At 43.9% G+C, this 20,892-nt stretch overlaps 1 protein-coding gene across 2 annotated transcripts in view; it reads left to right on the top strand.

Moving 5' to 3' along the window:
- The window catches only part of LOC143279929 (uncharacterized), a 30,512-nt gene extending 10,168 nt beyond the window's left edge, over nucleotides 1-20,344 (top strand). For both annotated transcript variants that reach the window (XM_076584268.1, XM_076584267.1), the window contains exons 5-16: nucleotides 662-906; nucleotides 2,331-2,499; nucleotides 2,954-3,694; nucleotides 4,558-8,855; nucleotides 9,708-10,310; nucleotides 10,781-11,485; nucleotides 12,025-12,286; nucleotides 13,315-13,480; nucleotides 13,686-13,937; nucleotides 14,970-15,110; nucleotides 16,478-16,492; nucleotides 20,212-20,344. In XM_076584268.1, the coding sequence (XP_076440383.1) occupies nucleotides 662-906; nucleotides 2,331-2,499; nucleotides 2,954-3,694; nucleotides 4,558-8,855; nucleotides 9,708-10,310; nucleotides 10,781-11,485; nucleotides 12,025-12,286; nucleotides 13,315-13,480; nucleotides 13,686-13,937; nucleotides 14,970-15,110; nucleotides 16,478-16,492; nucleotides 20,212-20,213 (7,599 nt within the window). In that variant the 3' untranslated portion in view covers nucleotides 20,214-20,344. The remainder of the gene's footprint in view (nucleotides 1-661; nucleotides 907-2,330; nucleotides 2,500-2,953; nucleotides 3,695-4,557; nucleotides 8,856-9,707; nucleotides 10,311-10,780; nucleotides 11,486-12,024; nucleotides 12,287-13,314; nucleotides 13,481-13,685; nucleotides 13,938-14,969; nucleotides 15,111-16,477; nucleotides 16,493-20,211) is intronic.
- Nucleotides 20,345-20,892: the final 548 nt, after the last annotated feature.

The raw sequence follows: 20,892 nt of genomic DNA, 5'->3' as shown, positions 1-20,892 counted from the left end.
GAAGGCTTTTTTGTACACTGCAGATGAAGAGATCTTTTGGTAGGGTCCCTTCAGCGTTAGGTTCCTCTGAAGTATGAGCTTTTTTTTTTCATAATGCCGCTTATCCGTGTTGCTTGGGCTGGAGTTCAAGTATTTTAATTATTAAAGGTGAAAAGAGCTACGGGTAAGACTTCAGCGAAGTTCCATTGTCAGGTTCATTAGCTTAAATTAGAGGATAATTAAATAGTAGGAATTTGTTTTTAGAAATTGATTCATGAATCATATTCCTAGACAATAGTGGAAATCTGAATTACACTTTTTTCCCCCCCATTTAACTTTCAATTTCACCGCCAAGTTTCTGTGTGGAAAAAGCTCCCCAGCACCAAATATTTCAGATATGATGCTCTCAGTCACAGGCTTTGGTTCATGTCAAAACAACACAATGGACTTGTTCATTTCAAACTGGGTCAGTGAACAAATGTTAGTCATTGTTCTATTGGTGGGAAACTGGATGCAGCTGTCAAGCTTTGGTACAATGTGAAATTGGTCTTGTTAACATGACCCTTGGTGTTGCTTATGGTGGTGCACCGTCTAGTCAACTGAAGTCGCCTGAGGAGGTGAAAGAGTTAATCCCTGCACTTTTCTTTGTGTTGTCGACTTATAACCCAGTTGTGTTGACCAGGTGTTGGCCTCCGTGGTACAAGTGATATTCCTGGACTACGGCAACACGGACAGGGTTCCAGCAGACTGTGTGAAGGAGCTGAAGGAGGAGTTCCGTGGCCTGCCGGCCCAGTCCATCCGCTGCTGTCTGCATGGCGTGGTGTCAGACTCGGGCCTGTGGACTGACGCTGCGTCCGACCAGTTTGAACAGCTGGTGATGTACAAGGACTACACAGCCACGGTCATGGAGAAGGATGAGTGGGGAAGGTGAGTTGTCCCCCTCCTCCCACACCCACCATCCCTGAGCCCCTCCCTCTATTTATTATTATTTAAAAAAAAAAATTTTCAAATTACTATTTCAGTCACAATGCAATTTGTTGCTCTGACTTTGGGCAACAAAAGCTAAATCCTAATGCATGACATGCCCCAAACCGGTATTTAATGGTTTTTACATTGTCCCTCTCTTTTTTTGTTTTGTTTTATAGAGAATTGATAAACTGCATGGTAATATCAGTTGAATGTGGCCACATGTATCTGCTGTAAAAAGACTGAAAACTTCTGTGATCAGTAGAGCTCTGCTTTTCTTCATAAATCTGGGATAAGTAAAGGAATGTGACTGTCATTCATGAGGATTTATCACTGGAGAGAGATTTTTTCTGATTGTGTGGCATTCTTGGTTACCAAAAGTATTTTTAAACAAGAGAGGCTTGGCCTTCATACATTGTGATACACTTAAAAAAAAAAAAGAAAGAAAAAAGAATAATCATTAAAATGTGTTTTGTAATTGTTGTTAAAAAGCTTCGGGTTAAAAAAAAAAAAAAAAAAAAGGCCTGAGTGCAGATTCGAACCTGGCATGTTTGGGTGGGAAGAAATAGTCTTACTGCACTATTGCAGATCCATGAATGACGTTCAAAAATTAACATTTAAGCATGCTTTTTTAAGGGCGATAAATGGATTGCTTTATTCCAAGTGATAACGTTGTTTAAATTATATTATTTTGGTGTATCTCGGGCATTTAAAAATTCTTCAAGGGCAATTAAGAATTCTTTATAGTCAGCAGTAAAGTAGACGTGGCTGTCGCCGCAATCACACTGCAACATTAAGCCGTTTTTCTCTGGATCTGGATAGATGTACAAGTTTAGTTACACCTGCCAGGAAAGTACGACATGGTCCATTCAATTTCTCTTTTATGTTCATTCTAGTTAATTGAGTATCCACTTTAAAAGATTAATGCAGTAAGCACTTAGATGATGTAGTCTGTGTCACTGTATATGTTCTGTCCAGAATTTGTATTTCTTTCTATTGCGAACAAGAAAATTGCGGTCACGCCATCACTCACTAAGCATCGCCAGCGCTACTGCGGGATGTGGTTGGTAATATGATGTTTTCCTAATCCCAGAAATGGCCTCAAGAAATAAACCGTTAATGATACCGGAAACACAGCTTATCTCGGGAGACTTAACTCTTACTGGTGTGACTGAAGATTTTTTTCCCTACAATTTTTAAGCCAAAGTTGGTATTGACGGACAAAGTAAGTCAAAAAGGGAAATATTTGTTTACAAAAGAAGTATGCACAAGATTTTTTATTTTATTTTTTATGTCCAGTATTTCAGTATGACTAGTACAGTTTATATACAGTGTATTAACTGTAAAAGATAATTTTCTTTCTTTGTTTTTGTTTTTTGGTGCAGACATCATGTGAGCCTGATAGACTGCTCCGATAACAGCAACGTGGCAACAACTTTTCTGAAGATGTGCCCAGAAGCGAGCAAGGGTGCTGCACAGTTCACACCCCCCACTGTTCTGGTGGACATGCCCAAGTATGCAGTGCTGGACATCCAGCCACAGAGAAAAGCAGAGGTAATGGTTCCTTTCGTTCATGGATTTTCTGGTTTTAACCCATGCTGAACCAAGCGAAATGAGGTCACTGTGGCATGAGTGTGAATTGCAATTACCATATTTTACAGACTATAATGTGATACTTTTTTTTTTCCAAAATCCTTGACACTTAGGCTTTGTGTTATAATAAGGTGCATCTAGTAGTAATATGCAGTTAAAATCTGTGTAACGAAATTGTGAATTAGATTCATATCATATTAAGGTTGACATTCAAACCTGGAAGTATAAATCTGCAACTGTGAATCTGTGAAAGAACTCAAAACAGTATGTTTTTAAACAGTTCACGATAATACAACAAACTCATAAGGAACAGGGAAAGTAGTCTTAGGATGTTATGTTTGTTTGAATAATTTGTATGCTTGCAGCCACATATGTATTACATAGTTGGTTAGCCTTAGCTGATAAATTGTTTCAGGTTTTCATCAGCTGGGTCAAGACTCCTGGTGAGTTCTATGTCCAGCTGGCAGATAACCAGAAAGTTCTGGATGCCATCTCTGACGATCTTCAGGATGTCTACCGTGGATCCAAGGCACAGTCAGCAGCCAATGTTACCATTGGTGCCATGGTGGCTGCCAAGTTTTCTGAAGATGGGCAGTGGTACCGCGCTGTGGTGAAGAAAGTGTCAGGAACCTCTTCCGAGGTAGAGTTTGTGGATTTTGGCAATTCTGACCATGTACCCACAGACTCCCCTCTGAAGCTGGAAGACAAGCTCTGTGCAATCCCAGCTCAGGCAGTGCGGTGCAGTTTGTCTGGCATCCGACCCCTCTCCCAAGGCAGCACCTGGAGCGGAGATGCCAAAGAGTTTCTGGAAACTCTGACAGAGAAGGGAGCAATCTGCACGTTTTTGAGCCGTAGCGGAGACACGTATCAGGTGGATCTGGAAGTGCAGGGCAAGAGCATCGCCAGAGAGATGATCGCTCTTGCAGTCGTGCGAGGATCCACACCAGATCCCACAGCTAGTGCCCCAAGGTTCCAGAAGTACCGGTTTGTGGAGCCCAGGAAGGGCCAGTCCCGCAAAGCCTATGTGCCCTTTGTGGAGTCAGTGGAGAGTTTCTACCTGCAGCTGTCCGATGGCATGGGTGGTCTGGAGGAACTGATGCAGGAACTGCAGCTTTTCTATGGGGCTGGCAATGGGAAGCCCATCCACAACCCTGTGGTAAGTGTCTTCTGTTTTTTGTTGGTTTTTTTTTTCACTTGATTTAAAATTTACATGGACTTTGTGAGAGGTGGGTGAAATGGTCTTTTTGATGTTATCTTGAATGTTGACTTTTGAATGTTAATTAATATTTTGGGTTCTCTTAAAATGATTTTAAGAAGTGATGGGTATTCAGCCCTGAAATGGCCCCTATGCGGTCAGCTGTACACAAACTTTTGATTTGTCTTTGCTGGCCTCCTTTCTCTTGGCAACTCTTGACAGATTAACACTTCTTGCTGCCCTCCCTTCTTGTTATAATTGTTGATATAAAATCAGCTGGCCTTTCTTGAAATTTAAAGCTAGAATGCTTTGAAATTTACCACTGGTTCTGTGACCGTTGAGACATAAAGGTCAGCACTTCATGTTTTCTGTATGACTATGAATTTACCCTGCCATTAAGAACTTCACCCATTAATTTTGAAAATGACCAATTTGGGAAAGTTACTGTGCAGTGTTTCATTCCTTCTTGACCAAGGTAGTTGATGCCAAAAGCACAATTTTTTTTCCCTTCCAGACATGCATTTTCTACTTTTCTTTTAAAAATGTATATGGTAAATTATATTTTTGAAGTGTTCATCAGAATGTGGTTTACACAGACTGACAGAGATGCAGTGTGGCTGCCATGTTCACAAAATGAAACTAACAGTTGAACTTGTAACTTGCATCACAGTTTCATTATATGATTGATTGATTTGTTCAGCTGCTTAGGGCTCTTATGTTATTGTTAATATAAAAGTTGACAGTAGTTTGTTGCTTTCATGAGTTACCTATTTTAACCATTGATATAAATGGTGATTGTTTATTTTCTTTGATTATGATTGCAGATAGGCCAGCCTTGTGCTGCAAAGTACCAAGAAGATGGACAGTGGTACCGAGCTGAGGTACGGTCGTTCACAGTGCGAGATGTCGATGTCTTCTTTGTGGACTATGGCAACACTCAGAGTGGTCCAAAAAGCTCAGTTTTCCAGCTGGAGTCTAGTTTTATCACCAAAGTGGAGGCCCAAGCTTTGCACTGTCAGCTTGGAGTGGCTGAATCCAGAAATGCAGATGCACAGCTGGAGAAGTTCAATGCCTTCACTGGAGATGAGGAGCTGGATGTGGTGATTAAAGGCAAGGAAGGGTCCAAGTACTTAGTGGACCTGGTGAAAGGAGGGGTGTCTGTCACGGACGAATTGAAAGGCATCCAAGCTACCAAAGCAGCGGTCGAGAAGCCAGCGTCGGGTTACACACCAGGCAAAGTGAGTCCTGGCCAGACTGTCTCTGCCTTCGCCAGTTTCATAGAGTCCCCGGCACGGTTCTGGATTCAGCTGGCAGGCTGTGATGATGAGCTGACATCCATGATGGAAACTCTTAGTGGGCATTACGGATCAGGGACAGAACCACCATTGAAGAATCCCGTCCCTGGCCAGGCATGTGTGGCTCTGTACAATGAAGACAAGCAGTGGTATCGCGCATCTGTCTTGTCCATCCATGGAACAGAGATCAAAGTGCAGTTTGTGGACTATGGCAACACAGAGCTGGTTGACCGTCAGAATATCAAGTCTATTTCTGCTGGCTTTATGTCCTCCCCTCTGCTTGCTGTGGAATGCTGTCTGGATGGCTTCCAGTCCTGTTCCATGTCTGATGATGCTATCTATGTCATGGAGTCGGTGATGACAGAGCAGGAGCTCTCTGTGACATTTAAAGGTCCAAAGGTGGTGGCAGTGAAAGCAGGGAACAAGGATGTTGCTCAGGCTCTGCGAGATAAAGGTTTAGGTCCACGGTCACAGACCCCAGCTCAGTCCAAAGCCTCGTCACCACAGTCAACGACACAGTCATCGCACAGATCGACAAATCAGTCTTTACATCGTTCAGATTCTGGATCATCAGGTTTACCCTCCAGCGGCTCATTCAGATTTAAAGAAGCTGTGCCCCCTTCAGGGTCGGCGGAGGCCATTATCACTCATGTGGATGAGAAAAGCGGCATGCTGTATGTACAGCTGTTGAGTTCAGAGTCCCATCTACAGCAGCTGTCCTCCAAACTGCAGTCTGTGTACGGCTCTGGAGGCTCTCCCTTGCTGGGACCTCCAGTGAAGGGCATGGCATGCTGTGCCAAGTTCCAGCTGGATGCATGTTGGTATCGTGCCATGGTGGAACAAGTCTTTGGGGCGAAGGTCCAAGTCCAGTTTGTGGATTATGGCAACAGCGACACAGTGGCCGCCAGCAGCTTGAAATCCATCACTGCAGATCTGGTGGGTTCTCCCAAGCATGCGTTCTTTTGTAAGTTGAAAGGACTGAAAGCTTGGACAGCCCAGACATACGAAGCTTTATGCAGGTGTATGGATGAGGAGCTGAATGTTCGCTTTGTCACCTCATCTTCCCCCTTTGAGATCCAGGCTTCTGTGAAAGGTCAGGACTTGCTGCAGATGATGTTCAGGCCTCCAGTGTCACCGCCCCAGTCAAGTTTGAACTCCAGGTCTCCATCATCACCACCTCGGCCAACTTATAACCCGAATCCGAGCGCCAGAGATTATAGAGATGTGAGACTGTCAGGTTGTAAAGATTCAAACAATAGTAGCCTCAGCAGTACTTCATCCACAGGCTGGTATAGAGAGGGAAAATGCCCAGCGGCCAAATCCACAGTGGAGGTGAAAGATCAGCCAGATGAGCAAGTGTTTCGGTCCCAGGACGAACCAGTCGGGGAACAGACTGCCTATGTGTCACAGGTGTCAGAAGATGGTACCTTCTATGTGCAGCTGGTTAAGGACATTGAAGCGATTGATGAAATGACGTACCAGGTCACCCTGTGCCCAAAAGCAGCTCATCCGTCCCCAGTGGTGGGTGCTGCTTGTGGTGCCCTGTTTTCTGAAGATAACGAATGGTACAGGGGTCGCATCCAGTCTGTCTCTGGATCGTCAGCGAAAGTGCTTTTCATAGATTACGGAAACAGTGAAACTTGCGAGATAAGGACTTTGAAACCCTTGCCAGCCCTTCTCCTTGCTCCGCCACTGGCGTACCACTGTCAGGTGGGTGGTGTTGGGCTGACAGCAGAACAGCAGAAGGCTTTCAGAAAGGCTTCAGATGACAAAGAGTTCAAGATCCTCTTTAGAGGGGGTGCCCCCCTTGATGTGACTGTGAAAGATGAGAATGGCACCAATCTGGCTGACACCATTCTCAGACCCACGACAGTTCCACAGCCAAAGGTGCCGTCACAAACTGTCCATGCCACAGTGTCACACGTGGGTGAGGACGGGCACTTCTATCTCCAGTTGAACAGCGACTTGGACACTATAACAGAATTAGCAGAGGAGGTACAAGCTGTTGGTGGTCAGCTCACTGATAAACTGGAGTCTTTTGATGAAGGACAAGTCTGTTTAGCCAAGTATTCTGAAGATGATGCGTGGTACAGAGCTTCTATTGTCAGCTCATCTGGAGATGCGGTTACTGTACTCTTTGTGGATTATGGGAACACTGATATTGTGGACAAAAACAGCGTTCTGGTCCTGCCACCTTCCCTCATGGCCAAACCAGCCTTTGCCTTTGACTGCAAGATTCCAGGCGTGAAGAAATGGAAGGAAGGCCAGAAGCAGAAGTTTGAAGCCATGACAGATGGAAAAACAATGAATGCTCGCTTCCTTTCATCAAAATTGCCTTATGAAGTAGAGCTCACTCTTGATATTGGTTTGGAGCTTGAAGATGAATCTGTGGAAGAAACTACAGGAAAGGAAGAGTCCTCCGTGGTGTCTGCGGAAGAAGGAAAAAATAAGGAAGATGTTGAAGAGCATGCAGAAAACTTTGAAATTGCAGAAGAGCCAGCAGAAAAAGAACAGGTGGAAGAGTTGGCAGAAAGAGTACAACAGCAAGCAGAAGACGTTGAAAAACATGAAAACATTGAACCAGTGGTAGCTGATTCTCAGGAACAAGTAGAGTCTGGAGAGGTGTCTGTTGATGACCAGGAATGTGCAGAAATGGCAGGATCTGAAGAGGAATTTAGTGATGCCAAAGAACCTCTAGAAGATTCCATGCCAGCTGAAGACCTTGGAGACGGTCCATCAAAAACTGCACGTTCAGAGTATCCTCCTCAAACACCACCTGCTTTGGATGCATGCATTGTGTCACACCTGAATCAAGATGGGACCTTTTATCTGCAGCTGCTGAGTGAGGATGAAAGCAGGGAAAAGATGAGCGATAAGCTACAGGATGAGTGTGAGTCAGCAGACAGCAAAACAATTGAAAGTCCATCTGTCGGTCTGCCTTGTTGTGCCAAGTATTCAGAAGATGAGGCATGGTATCGTGCCACAGTTGAAAAGGTGGACGACAAAATGGTTGAAGTTCTGTTTGTTGATTTTGGCAATAAGGACTGCATACCTATTGAAGATCTGAGAGAACTGTCTACTGAAAGTTTGCAGGTACCACCTCTTGCATACAAGTGTGTTCTGGAAGACTGTGATACAGAGCTGGTCAGCAGCAAACTTGAGGAAGCAACCCTTGATCAAACCTTAACTGTAACTTTCAGTACTACAGAAACCATTCCATACAGCGTCAACTTGCAGCTTGAAAACGGCACCAATATTTCAGCCATGTTGGTCAGACCTGCAGAACAAAGCTCGTCTTTCCTGTGTGCTAGTGCTGTCTCAGAAGAGTCGGCGACTGCCCATGGCAAAACGGATGTTGTAACTTTCAAGGACAGAAAACATGTAGCTTTGGAGCATGGCCATCGCATCAGGGTCACTGTCAGTCATGTCACAAGTCCATCCTTGTTCTATGTGCAGCGTGATGACCTCTTGGGTCGCTTGGAGGAGATGTCCGATGCCATGTTCGAGCATTATTCCAGCTTGGCAGAGGAGGACGGTGTCATTGAAAGTCTGGCAGTGGACCAGCTGTGTGCTTGCCCGTTCGGCGAGGATGGTTCTTGGTACAGAGCAACAGTCCAGAGAGTAGACTCTGAAGCTGACACCTGTGATTTGTTCTACATGGACTATGGCAATTCTGACACTGTGTCCAAGTCTTCTGTGCGAGAGTTGCTTGCGGAGTTTGAGGCCCTGCCGTGGCAGTGTGTGTCTTGCAGCCTGGCTGGAGTGAGCTGCCAGGGGGACTGGAATGACCAGGCTGCGGCTGCCTTTGAAAACATGGTGGCCAGCAAGTGAGTGACTGCTGACCTGTTTTGTCACAATTTACTGATTGATCTTGTTTGTCTTAAGTTAAAAATGACATGTGTACAGTGCTTCCTGATAACATTCATTTGAATTTGAATTTGTAGAAATGAAAGCATTCAATGTGAATTTTTTCTCATTCACTGTTCATATTTAAATTCACAGCAAAACAACGTAAAGCCTGCAATGTTGATGTTTGCTTAGTGTGAGCCTGCAGACTTGAGTCATCTGAAGGCATCGAGACTGACCCATATACAGTGTGTAGTGTACCACATTGGCTGTTAAAGGGGGGAAAAGTTTCAAGCTGTGTCATGAACAGTCTGACAGCTCATGGTAGTGAGGGGTGTCAAGACAAAAATGAGGAGGAATTTTTTTCAGTTCATACTGTTGTACTGAATCTGTGGACTTTGTTCTTGAGTCCCTTTATTAGATAACTCCCTTATCTTGTACACAACCCAGGACAGTTCACTTCTCTATTGCAAGGCACTTGAAAAAGAGTATGAAATTGAAACGTTGCTTTGCTTGTTTTTATGTCTATCTTTGGACTTTGCATCATCACACCTTCTTTCTTATCAAGATCTATGCTGTAATTTCTTATTGATTCAACATGTCTTGGGCTGGGGAGGACAGGTTGCAAGGTGATTGTACGAGGTCATCCAAACAAATAAAGCTGAATATATGTGACTTGTAAGTTTATATTAAATAATTTTTCCTTGTTTTTATAATTATATAGTTGTTAAAAAAAACAATAACAAACGAAACATAAGAAATTCTTTTGAATAGAGTTAGACTGGTTTTTTTTGTTGATTCTCAGTTTTACATTATATTCGTGTCATTTCCAGGTCTATGACAGCAGACATCCTGAGTGGGAATGGGGTTGAGGAACCTTACCTGGTACATCTCTTTGATCAGGAAAAGTCAGTGGCCGAGAGTTTACAGGCTCTCAGCTTACCTGGTGTGGAAGCAGCAGAAATCCCACCTGTGAAACCAGCCTCTGCAACTGATAGATCTTCCTCCTCGGATCTGGACAAACTGAACCCATCCCAAGAGGCTGTGGAGAGTGGGCTGGCTGAAAAGGAGAACGTGGAGAGCGAAACTGTGGAAGACTTTGACGAAAGCGAACAAGAGTTCTCACGCCACCTGCACGAGTGTAAAGCACAGGAAACCGTGGACGACTTTGACGAAAGCGAGCAGGAGTTTTCCCGGCAGCTGAAGGCGTGCACAGCCCACATGGAATCCACCATGGTGGAGGAGGTGCGGTCGGCACGCCAGAACATCAACTCCACAGCCTCAGAGGAGCCTTCAGCAATGACCAGCCAAGAGGAGCAGGGGAAAGAGGAAGAAGAGGAGGAGGAGGAGGAGGGTTTTGAGGATGCTGTGGAATCTGAACAGAACAGTGTTGAAGAGGATGGAAATGTTGCGGATGATGTCCAGGTTGCCTACAGGTTAGTGTGTGGATTTATTTTTTGAAAATAAAAAAATTAAAATGAATGGAAAATTAATCATCATTTTTGTAAAGAGACCGCTGCTTGTCAGTCTAAAATGTCACAGTTAGTCAGTAGCCTCAGTTGTTATTTCTTTTTAGCATGCCTGGGGGTGGGTGGGGTGGGGGGGTTGCTGTTCCTTTGACATGATAATCAGGTCAGAGTCTCACAGTCAGATGTCCAGCTCAAGGCAAATTATTGTATTGCAGATTTTAGGCTGTTTTGTAGAATTTCAAGACTCTTAGCCTTATTTGTGCTATGAAGGAGTGGATAGTGATCGCGAGAGATTCAGGAGGAGATTAGTTGGTTAATTAATTTTCTTGTGTTGGGGCAGTAAAATAACAAAAATACAAATCCTTTTGATAAAGGACTAAAATGGTAGAAATGTAGTGATGAAAGGAATAGAACTATGTTGAATGATGCTTGTGCAGCTGTGTGTCTGATGGGCTTGCCGAGCTGGAGTGGCTGGACATCCATGTGTGTGTGGCCGTGTCGGCATCTGAGTTCTGGTGCCAGCTGCCCTCAGCCCGCTCCATCTTGTCCGGCACCACGCTGGGCATTGAGAGAGCCCAGACCTCGGACGTGGCAAAGAACATCAAGGTGGGGAACCTGTACCTGGTGTGCGACCCCCCACACACGAACTGCCGCGGGAAGGTCCTCAGCGGCTGCGACGACAGCGGCAGGGTGCTGGTGCTGAAGCTGGACTATGGAACAGAGGAGAGAGTGCCCACCAAGTGTCTTTACCCGCTGGTCCAACACCAGTTGGAGCTCCCGGCACAGGCTTTCTGCTGCTGTCTGGGCGACGACGACGAAGTGAAGGCCACGCCTGAATGGCTGAACGATGTGATCTCCCGGGGGGAGGCTGTGGACATGGACCTCCAGGTGAAGGTCGTGGGGCGCAAGGCCGACAGAACTCTGCTGGTGGACGTGCAGGAGAGGCCTGGGCCGTGCAAAGTGTTGTCCGCCGTGGGCAGTGAAGGTGAAGGGGGGGATGTGAGCAGCAGCAAGGTGGGGGTGGGCGCTGAGCCGTCCATGGAGACGCTGGAGATTTCCCAGCCTGTGCTGCAGTCCACGATCCTGGGCGACACCCTGTCTCAGTCACGCATGGACAGGTCTGAGGATGACCGGGAGTACATGTAAGGGAACTTTTGTTTTCATCTTTGTTTTGTATTTGTTGTTGTTAGGGGTTGGTTTGGTTCAGATAAGATCTTTTTCTGTAAGAAGGCATTTTACGATTCTTTCTGTTCAAATAAAAATAATTTCTTTCATTTCTTTCTGTATCTCATCTTTTTAAGATAACTAATTATTGTCTGTAATGTATTTCACTGGAGGGTCAGGTTTTAGAAACTATACGATTAAAAGTTTTTTCCTATCTCACAACGGACTTACTGCAAGGCAAAGTATTATTAGGTGAGGCAAGTGTGATAATGATTCATTTTCATCATTTTCAAATGTTGTAAATATTACCTTGAGCTGTCACAAGACCGCAGGCCCATATTCTTTGATGGTGGTTCGGGTTTGTCTTTTAAAATGCTGAACAGATTACTGATGAGAGGCTCATGCAAAAACTTGGTCACACTTCACCTACCTTGCTCATCCAGTTTCTCTGTCAATTTCTCACAGATTCTTCCTGGTGTTTTCATCAGCATTTTATCCCCTGTGTGTGTATGTCCAGTTTCCACAGCTTTGAGGATGAAAAGGACTATGAAGTGACCGTGGCCCCAGGAGGCAGACCTGACAACTTCTTTGTTGTGGAGACCGCCGCCAAAGGCTTGCTGGAGGCTCTGGCAGATGACATCGAGGGAGAGGTCAAGGAGAGGTCAGAGAGCGCTGCAGATGGGGAGTGGTTGGCAATGAACTCTCCGTGTTTGGTGCTAGACAGTCACACGTCCACATGGTTCCGTGGGCAAGTCAAGTCCACTGGCGACACGTTGACGGTGAGAAGCTTTCTTCTGGCTGACACTAATGGAACTGGGTACAAGTTACATAACAGCATTTTCAGCTCGCTGAAGTGTATAATGCACATCTGTAAGAAATGGTAATTTACATTACATTACACTTACATTTTCATTGCACACTATTGACATGCATCAGACTCAAACTCATTTCCATGGAAATATTAAATCAAGATTGGGATGACCAGTCAGTGACATGAGGATACCAGGATACTTACGTAAATGTGATATTCATAAGGGGAATTTGGAGTGGCGTGCCTTTGCCAGTATCCAGTAACGAGTATGTGAAGTCCTGCATGTTTAGCTTGAAGATTTTCTTGTTATTAATAGCTAGCGTAAATAGTACAATGTGTGGGAATGTAGGTGCTGTGATGGTGTTAAAGTACACCTAAATAGAGCAGTGTATGGGAAAGTGGACACTTGTTATGTTGGAAAAGGTTACACCTAAACAGAGAAACATTTGGGGATGTAGGGGTGGTTTCATTGTTGATGGCTACACATACATAGAGCTCAGCAGTGTGTGGGAATGTAGGTGCTGTGTTTTTGTTAATGATTGCACACATGTAGAGCAACGTGTTGAAACATGGGTGCTGTGTTTATGTGTGTAGAGCAGTGTGTGGGAATGTAGATGGTGTGTTGTTAATGGTTACAAGTAAATAGAGTATCGTTTGGGGGCAAGGTGCTATGTTGTTGATGGTTACACTTAGAACAATGTGTGGAAATGTAGATGATGAGTTTTTGTTAATGGTTACACATAAACAGAGTGGTGATATAGATGCTATGTTTTTGCGTAAACAGAGCGATTTGTGTGAATAAAGGTGATGTGTTGTGGTAAATAGTATGTGGGATTGTAGGTACTGTGGTGTTGTTAATGGCTGCACATAAACAGAACAGTATGTGAGGGTGAAGTGCTATGTTACTGTTACTTAACAGAACAGTATATGGGAATGTAGGTCTTATGTTTGTGTGGTTGGTTACATGTAAACGGAGCGATGTGTGGGGGGGCGCAGGTGCTGTGTGTGGACCGTGGAGTGACGCTGGAGGTGGGGAGGGAGGGTGTACGTGAACTGCCAGCCCGACTACTGGACACCCCCACCCAGGCTGTTCCGTGCTGTCTTGCTGACGTGGTGCCTGTGGACGATGAGTGGTGTGAAGCTGCCACCACACACTTCACAGGTGAGCTCTTCTGTTGGGAGGTGTTCGTGGGGGGGCTTTCTGGGCTCCATGCTGTGCAAAAAGCATCTGTCACACCTTATTCTGTTCCCTGAGTATTGATTTATCCACAACACCTGTTTGCTTCACTTTGAACGAGTTTGGATATTTCCAGATGGCTGTGGGCATGTTCATTTTTGCTTTCTCGTATTCCTGCCCCTTGTTTCAGAGTTTGTGAGCAGTGGGCCATTGAAACTGACTGCCTGGGGACTTCTCGCTGAGCGCTTGGCCTACAAGGCAACGCTGTGTGATGAGAGTCGGAGGGACGGTGACCTGACGGCCAGCGTGGTGGGCACGGAGCCCTCGGTCAACCGCAACCTGGTGGAACTGGGCTATGCCGAGGCTGTGCCGGGGTCTGCTTTGGACGTGGGGCTTCAGGTGGAGAGAACCATCAACGACCCGGACAAGATCGAGGAGATGGGTCAGTGGTTAAGCTGCTGCTAACAATTGAGCAGATGGGTCAGTGGTTAACCCTTTCACCACCAGCGAGTTTAGAGTGCTATACTCCCTGGCACCAGCTGATTTCCAGGAAAGAGCAAGAAATTACACCTACCAATTTCAAGTCACTATGATTTTTTGTTTTTGAACCAAATGACTTCCTGTTGTTATTTTTAAGTAAGAGGAATGATGGAATTTTTGTGATTTGGGGCAATTAATGATGTTGGTACAAGCAAAATATTTTGATTTTTGTGTTAATTATTATGTTTGGGTTGGGGTTTTTTTCAGTACAAATTTTGCACTTCAACACATTACAGACATAAACAAAGACCAGTACAGCACAAACATCACTGCAGTGCAGTTGAAAACAAAGCAAACTCACCAATTGAAGTCTTCAGTACAACTGTATTTCCCATGTAATGGTGTGATCCAGAATTTAATCCATGGGAAACACACAAAATGAACTTGCTTTTTGTAGAAAAATGATGATATGACCACAACATATTTTTTCCAGAGTATCTAGTGGATACAAATGTACCCTTAGATGGCTTTCCAACCATTGCCGAAGACACTTGTTGTTAAGACTTATGGAAATGCTGCCAAATATTACCAAAGACACTTCGTGAAAATGGAACTGTCCAAACAGTACTGAAGCCATTTTGTGAAAGTCCGCTCAATTTCCATCACTGGCAAAGTAAATCCAGGCAAGACCAATGCGTATATGGGTAAGCACAGACTGTTTTTTTGTTTTTTTTTAACGCAGCCTTTTGAAAGTGAAGTCATGATGGTGTCAAAGAGGTTTGAACGATCCTTCTAGCCTGAAGGAAAAGCAAATGAAGTTCACAGACATTCAGAAAGGAATTCTCTGAGAAGTGGCTGTTCATGTCCCTGAAAATAAAACCATGTCCCTGAATCTAATGTGTGTTGTTCCTGAAAAGAAAATTTGGGGGTAGGCATGCCTGATAGAGCATTTAACAAATCACAGACATTTATTATAATCACATTGTGTCAACAGAAACCTCGTTCACAGAGCAGTCTCTGTTCCGGGAGAACTCTCTGGGTGATGTTAGCGAGGCAGAAGACAGCACAGAGCAGGACAGGGACCTCATTCAGCCCTCAGGCGACGCTCCGGCCACCGCCAGTGATGCTGAGGAAGGTAAGGGCAGTCGCTGAACAGTGTGTGTGTATGCGTGTTCGTGTGTTGTAGAGTGTGTCCTCAATGAGTACAAAGGGTTCTGTGTTTGTTGAGGAAAGGGGATGACACAAAATGCAAACATGGTAACGTTGTTCAACTGGTACATTCTTTGTATAATGTCGGGAAGGGTAGTGGAAGGAAGGGGAAGGCAAAAGAAGTAGGTTAGAGGGAAGACAAAGTAGGGCAAGGGGAGTTAGCTATTAAATGTTGAATCAATTAGGCCAGTACACTACTCCGGTTTTTTGACATGTTAGTCTACCAACATCTGAAGGTAACAGCAATCTCACAGCAACCATCACAGGTTAAGCTGTCCATTCATCAGTCGGAGACAGACAACAGGGCGTGAAATAATTCATGAAAGAGTCAAGTTAATGTAAATATCACAGTCTGCAACTTTTGCGTCACAGGCTACATGCCTATAAAACAAGAAAGAACCTAAAAAGAGAGAAGAATGGACTAAATCAAATATGTTCGAACATAAAGGATGCATGATTATGATCCTGCCACATGTGGATCCCTTGAGGGATGCTTTGACTTGGTCTAACATGCGGGGTTGTCATGTATAGGGAGGTAGAAACTTATTTGCTTTGAATATTTCACTGGTGTATACAGATTAGCGGAAGGAATAAATTCTGTTTGATGTCCAAGTAACACATTGTGGTGATATGCAGATCAGTATTTTGTATTATGCTGGGTTTTCGTGCAGAAATGATCTACTACTTTCCATAGTAAAATATCTGTTTTATTTGTTTTTATTCAACACTTGACGTGCACACACAAGTATGAATTCATGTTGTCGCATACAGACATTTATAAATGCCATTGCATGAAAGCATGCAAAAGTTTGCTGTTTTGCCTTAAAGAAATTAACTTTGAAGGCAAGGACATTTTGCAAACGTGTGAGTTATAAGGATTTTACCCATGTGTGTAAATTTAGGACTGAAGGCTTTCGCACTTAATTAACATGGTTATATTGTTTTCTAATTATTGCTTTTGTTTGTGTGTGTGTGTTTATGTTGCATTGTCATTCTTTCTTTCTTTCCTTTCTGTCCTCTCTTTTTCTATATTTCCTTGCTTGAACAATGTTTTTATCTGTTAATATTTGTGTCAAATTCTAGTCCAGATAGTCGGGACAGCAGTTACCTCCTCTGCTGTTCAGATGGTGAAAGTCGAAGAGGACTATCATACTTTTATATTACTACAAAATATATGTATGTAGTGTGTGTGGGAAGGGGGTGGGGGGAGTGGTTTTGTTACACTGGTTTAGAACAGTATAAAGACACCTTGCATTTAATCCTCTGTGGTGTTTTTTTTTTTTATCTGAACAGAAAGCAAACAGCATTGTAAGTATGTGCTTGAAGTATAAAATGGTGTGGGCTCACTGTTTGAATGTAACCATATAGCTGCTTTCTCCTGTCGTGTGGCAGTGGTGTTCAGTCATTTCCAGTTTCTCTCCATCTGAAGCTGCTTACAGTGCGAGGAGTTGTATCATGCCATTTCCTTTGACAGTGTAGCTGCATGTGTGTGTGTGTGATACTGCTTTCTGTCACCCTCTTAGCTGCACCTTGTGTAATGAGGTGGTGTCGTGCTGTTTTCTCGATCAGTGTAGCTGAATGTGTATATGCTACACCGCTTCCTTTCCTCCATTTAGCTACATTTTGTATAATGAGGTGGTGTTGGTCCGTTTTATCTCTCTGTGTAGCTCCGTATGTGTGTCCCTCTCTTTTCTTTCTCCTTTTAGCAGTGTTTCATGTAGTGGTGTGGTGTCCTGCAGTTTCTCTGTGTAGCTGAATGTGTGTTTCATACCGCTTTCTTTACTCTTTAGCTGCACCATTTTTCAGCAGTGTGTTGTCTTGCCGTTTTCGCTCTCTGTGTAGCTGAATGTGTGTACTATACCACTTTCTTTCCTCCTCTTAGATGCACTTATATAATGTGGTTGTGTCATGTTGTTTTCTTTCTCTGTATAATTGATAATGTGTATCATACCACTTTATTTTCTCTTTTTAGCTGTGCCTGATATTGTAGTGTGTTGTCATTCTGCAGCTGTCTTTCAGTCTGTAGATATGTGTGTAGCTGGTATGTGTTATCAAACTGTTCTTAGATCATGTGCTTGTGTGTGCATTACCAAACTGCTCAGTAGATGTGTGTGTGGTGTGCATTACCAAACTGCTCAGTAGATGTGTGTGGTGTGCATTACCAAACTGCTCAGTAGATGTGTGTGGTGTGCATTACCAGACTGCTCAGTAGATGTGTGTGTGATGCGTGTTACCAAACTCCTTAGTAGATATATATGTGTAAGCAAACTGCTCAGTAGATGTGTGTGTAAGCAAACTGCTCAGTAGATGCATGTGTAACCAAACTGCTCGGTAGATGTGCTAGTGTATATTACCAAACTGCTCAGTAGATATGTGTGTGGTATGGGTTACCAAACTGCTCAGCAGATGTGTGTGTGGTGTGTCTTGCCAAACTGCTCAGTACATGGTGCATGTGGTGTGCGTTACCAAACTCCTCAGTAGATGTGTAAGCAAACTGCTCAGTAGACATATGTGTAACTAAACTGCTCGGTAGATTTGCTAGTGTATATTACCAAATTGCTCAGTAGATGTGTGTGTGGAGTGCTACCAAACTGCTCAGTAGATGTGTGTGTGGTATGGGTTACCAAACTGCTCAGCAGATGTGTGTGTGGTGTGTCTTGCCAAACTGCTCAGTACATGGTGCATGTGGTGTGCGTTACCAAACTCCTCAGTAGATGTGTAAGCAAACTGCTCAGTAGACATATGTGTAACTAAACTGCTCGGTAGATTTGCTAGTGTATATTACCAAACTGGTCAGTAGATGTGTGTGTGGAGTGCTACCAAACTGATCAGTAGATGTGTGTGTGGTATGTGTTACCAAACTGCTCAGGAGATTGTGTGGTGTGTGTTACCAAACTGCTCAGTAGATGTGTGTGGTGTGAGTTACCAAATTACTCAGTAGGTGTGTCTGTGGTGTGTGTTACCAAACTGCTCAGCAGATTGTGTGTGTGGTGTGCGTTACCAAACTGCTCAGTAGATTGTGTGTGTGGTGTGTACGAACTGCTCAGTAGATGTGTGGAGTGTGCGTTACCAAACTGCTCAGAGGTGTGTGTGTAACCAAACTGTTCAGTAGAAGTGTGAGTGTGTAACCAAACTGCTCTGTAGAGAGTGTTTGGTGTGTATTACCCAACTGCTCAGTAGATGTGCGTGTGGCATGTTGCCAAGCTGCTTATTAGATTCGTGTGTAGCATGTTAACAAACTGCTCTGCAGATGAGGATGCGGTGTGTGTCACCAAACTGCGGTGTGTAGCGTGTTACCAACACTGCTGTTTGGATGTGCCTGTAGTGTGCATCACCAGACTGCTGTTCAGACCATTGCCTATACCCCTCTTCCTGTAAATAAGTTAGAACTGATTTTTTTCTTCTAATATAACGTGTGGTGTGTGATTGTCGTTGGGGAAGGTGACAGATTTGTTAAGATGTTAATCTGCCAATGCAGTGTCTGTGAAGGTCTGTGTTTACTCCCAAGTTGAAGTTTGGAAAATCAAACTGAGCATCTAGTCACTCAGATGAGATGATAAACTGTCCTGTTTGCAGCATGCACTTGGTGCACTGTTGTCCTCGGGCAAAATTCTGGAGAAGAAATCCGCTCTGATAGGTACACAGATATGTATGCACTCAAGGCCTGACTAACATGTTGGCAATGCTTCTTGTGATTTGAAAGATGTGGAAACAGTTTTGTCCCTTGGGATTCTTATTGATTGGTTGCATGTGTATTGTAACTTTGTTATCTTTTGTGGGGCTCAGGCTGGTGTCCTTCTCTTTGGTGTTGGTGGTGTTTTTAATGCAGGAGAGTGACTAACTAAGCAATGGTTCCTTCAGAAATGGTATACAACCTGGACTTTTAGTCATGTTGGAAACCGGAACTGCAGGTTTTATGGTTAAATGGTTTTTGTGCTGTGTTGAAGTTTATGTTTTGTATTTGGTTATCCTTTGTGTTGCTAGTTTGTATTTCTGTTTACTATTTTTTATTTTTGTCATTTCTTTTTTTTTTTTTTTCTTTTTTCTTTGTTCATGTAGACTGAATGATGTGAATCCTAGCTTTGAACCTGAGGGAAAATACGTGGAAAGTAATGTTCCAATACCTAGTGTTTGAGCAATATGTGAGAAAATAGTGAAAACTACTTGTAGTGTAAAGATTTCAAGTCCCATTGTCATGAGCCAAGAGTAGAATGTAAAGAAAATTGTTAAACCATAGCGGGGAAGCGACAGGAAGATGGCATTTGTATTGTTGACCTTTAAGAAAGCAATAGAAGAAACAACGGGAAACATGAGTCAGCAAATGATATGGATTGGACTGGGTTTGGAGACTTGTGAAATAATGGATATGAAACTGAAGTCAGATCATGTTGTTTTTACCCCAGCTGACAGCATAGGGCAGTGATTTCAGGGCTGAGGATACGAGACTAGAGGCATAAAAGAAATGTGTAGAATGTGTGGGTGATCGAAGCTGTGCCTGAAATTTGAAATCAGCCAGTCTCATGGAGTTGGGCTGGCATTGTGCCATAAGGAAACATACTGCAGGTAAACAAAAAAAACCCATACAGGATGGTACTGTCTAAACTCATTTTATAAATTTCACTTGCCCATAAAAGTCATGTAGATGTGTCCACAATGACGTGTAACAGAAATAAAAATACTCTGTTACAATATCAGCAGTATGTTACTTTTTTATTATATTTTTTTTATGTAACTCTCCACTGAAACAGGGATTATGGGTGATATAGGGCTAAGAGATAGCAGAAAATAGGATGACATAATTAAACTTTAGGGAAAAAAGGCATGATACCAGCCAAAGCAAAACAAAAAGATGGAAGAAGGGGGAATGTGTTACTTATCAGTATGACTATGAAACTAACATAGATTGAACAATAGATAATTAGCTCAACAAAAGGGGAAAAGATGTTGAAGTGAAAACAAAAGGGAAAAGATGCGCAAAACGGCCAGGAAAAGAAATGATCAGCTGTCGTGTTGTATTGTGCCTGCAGAGCATGGGTGGCCAGGGACCTCCCTTGCCACGTCCACACACGATGACCATCTCACAGCCAGGGACGGGGCAAACACAGGGGATTCCAGCACCACCTCCGACGAATACGCTGACAGCTCTAGCATTGTGACAGTCTACACAGCCCCCAAAGAAGACAAGGATAGCAGCCTGGAGGGCAGCAACAGCAGGGAGCCAACTTCTCTGCCCTCCCAGGCTGGGACCGGATCAGATCAACAGGAGTCTGACCATCAGGCTGCCACAGAACTGCTGGAGGGAGTGTTGCACTTTTTGTTGGGGTCGAAAAGCGAAAGTGAGGAGTCTTCGGAAGAGTATATCAGTGCTGGTGAATTGTCGGACTCGGGGGAGTTGCTTTCCCACTCTGCAGATGTTGATGTGCCAGGGGAGGGTGACAAAGCTTGTGTTGGTGCCGTGAATGCTGATGTGTGTGTGTGTACTGAGAAGGTGCCTGCTGTGAACAGCTCCTGTGTAGATAAGAATAATCCTAGTGGAGTGATGAGTAACGATGAAGAAAAACAAAGTAAGGACTCTGTTTCCTCTGTAACATACAGCCTTACTGGGCCTGAGCACAGTGCAGGGGGTGAAATTGGAAGTGATGAGGGTGAGGCCAAAAAGTTTGGTGCTATCTCTCTGGACTTGGGTGGGTGCAGTGTGGGGACAGAAG

This window comes from Babylonia areolata, chromosome 3 (assembly GCF_041734735.1).
Source record: "Babylonia areolata isolate BAREFJ2019XMU chromosome 3, ASM4173473v1, whole genome shotgun sequence".
NCBI classification, from domain to species: domain Eukaryota; kingdom Metazoa; phylum Mollusca; class Gastropoda; order Neogastropoda; family Buccinidae; genus Babylonia; species Babylonia areolata.
The sequence above is the reverse complement of the archived record's forward strand: the minus strand, read 5'-3'. Positions and strand labels throughout refer to the sequence as shown.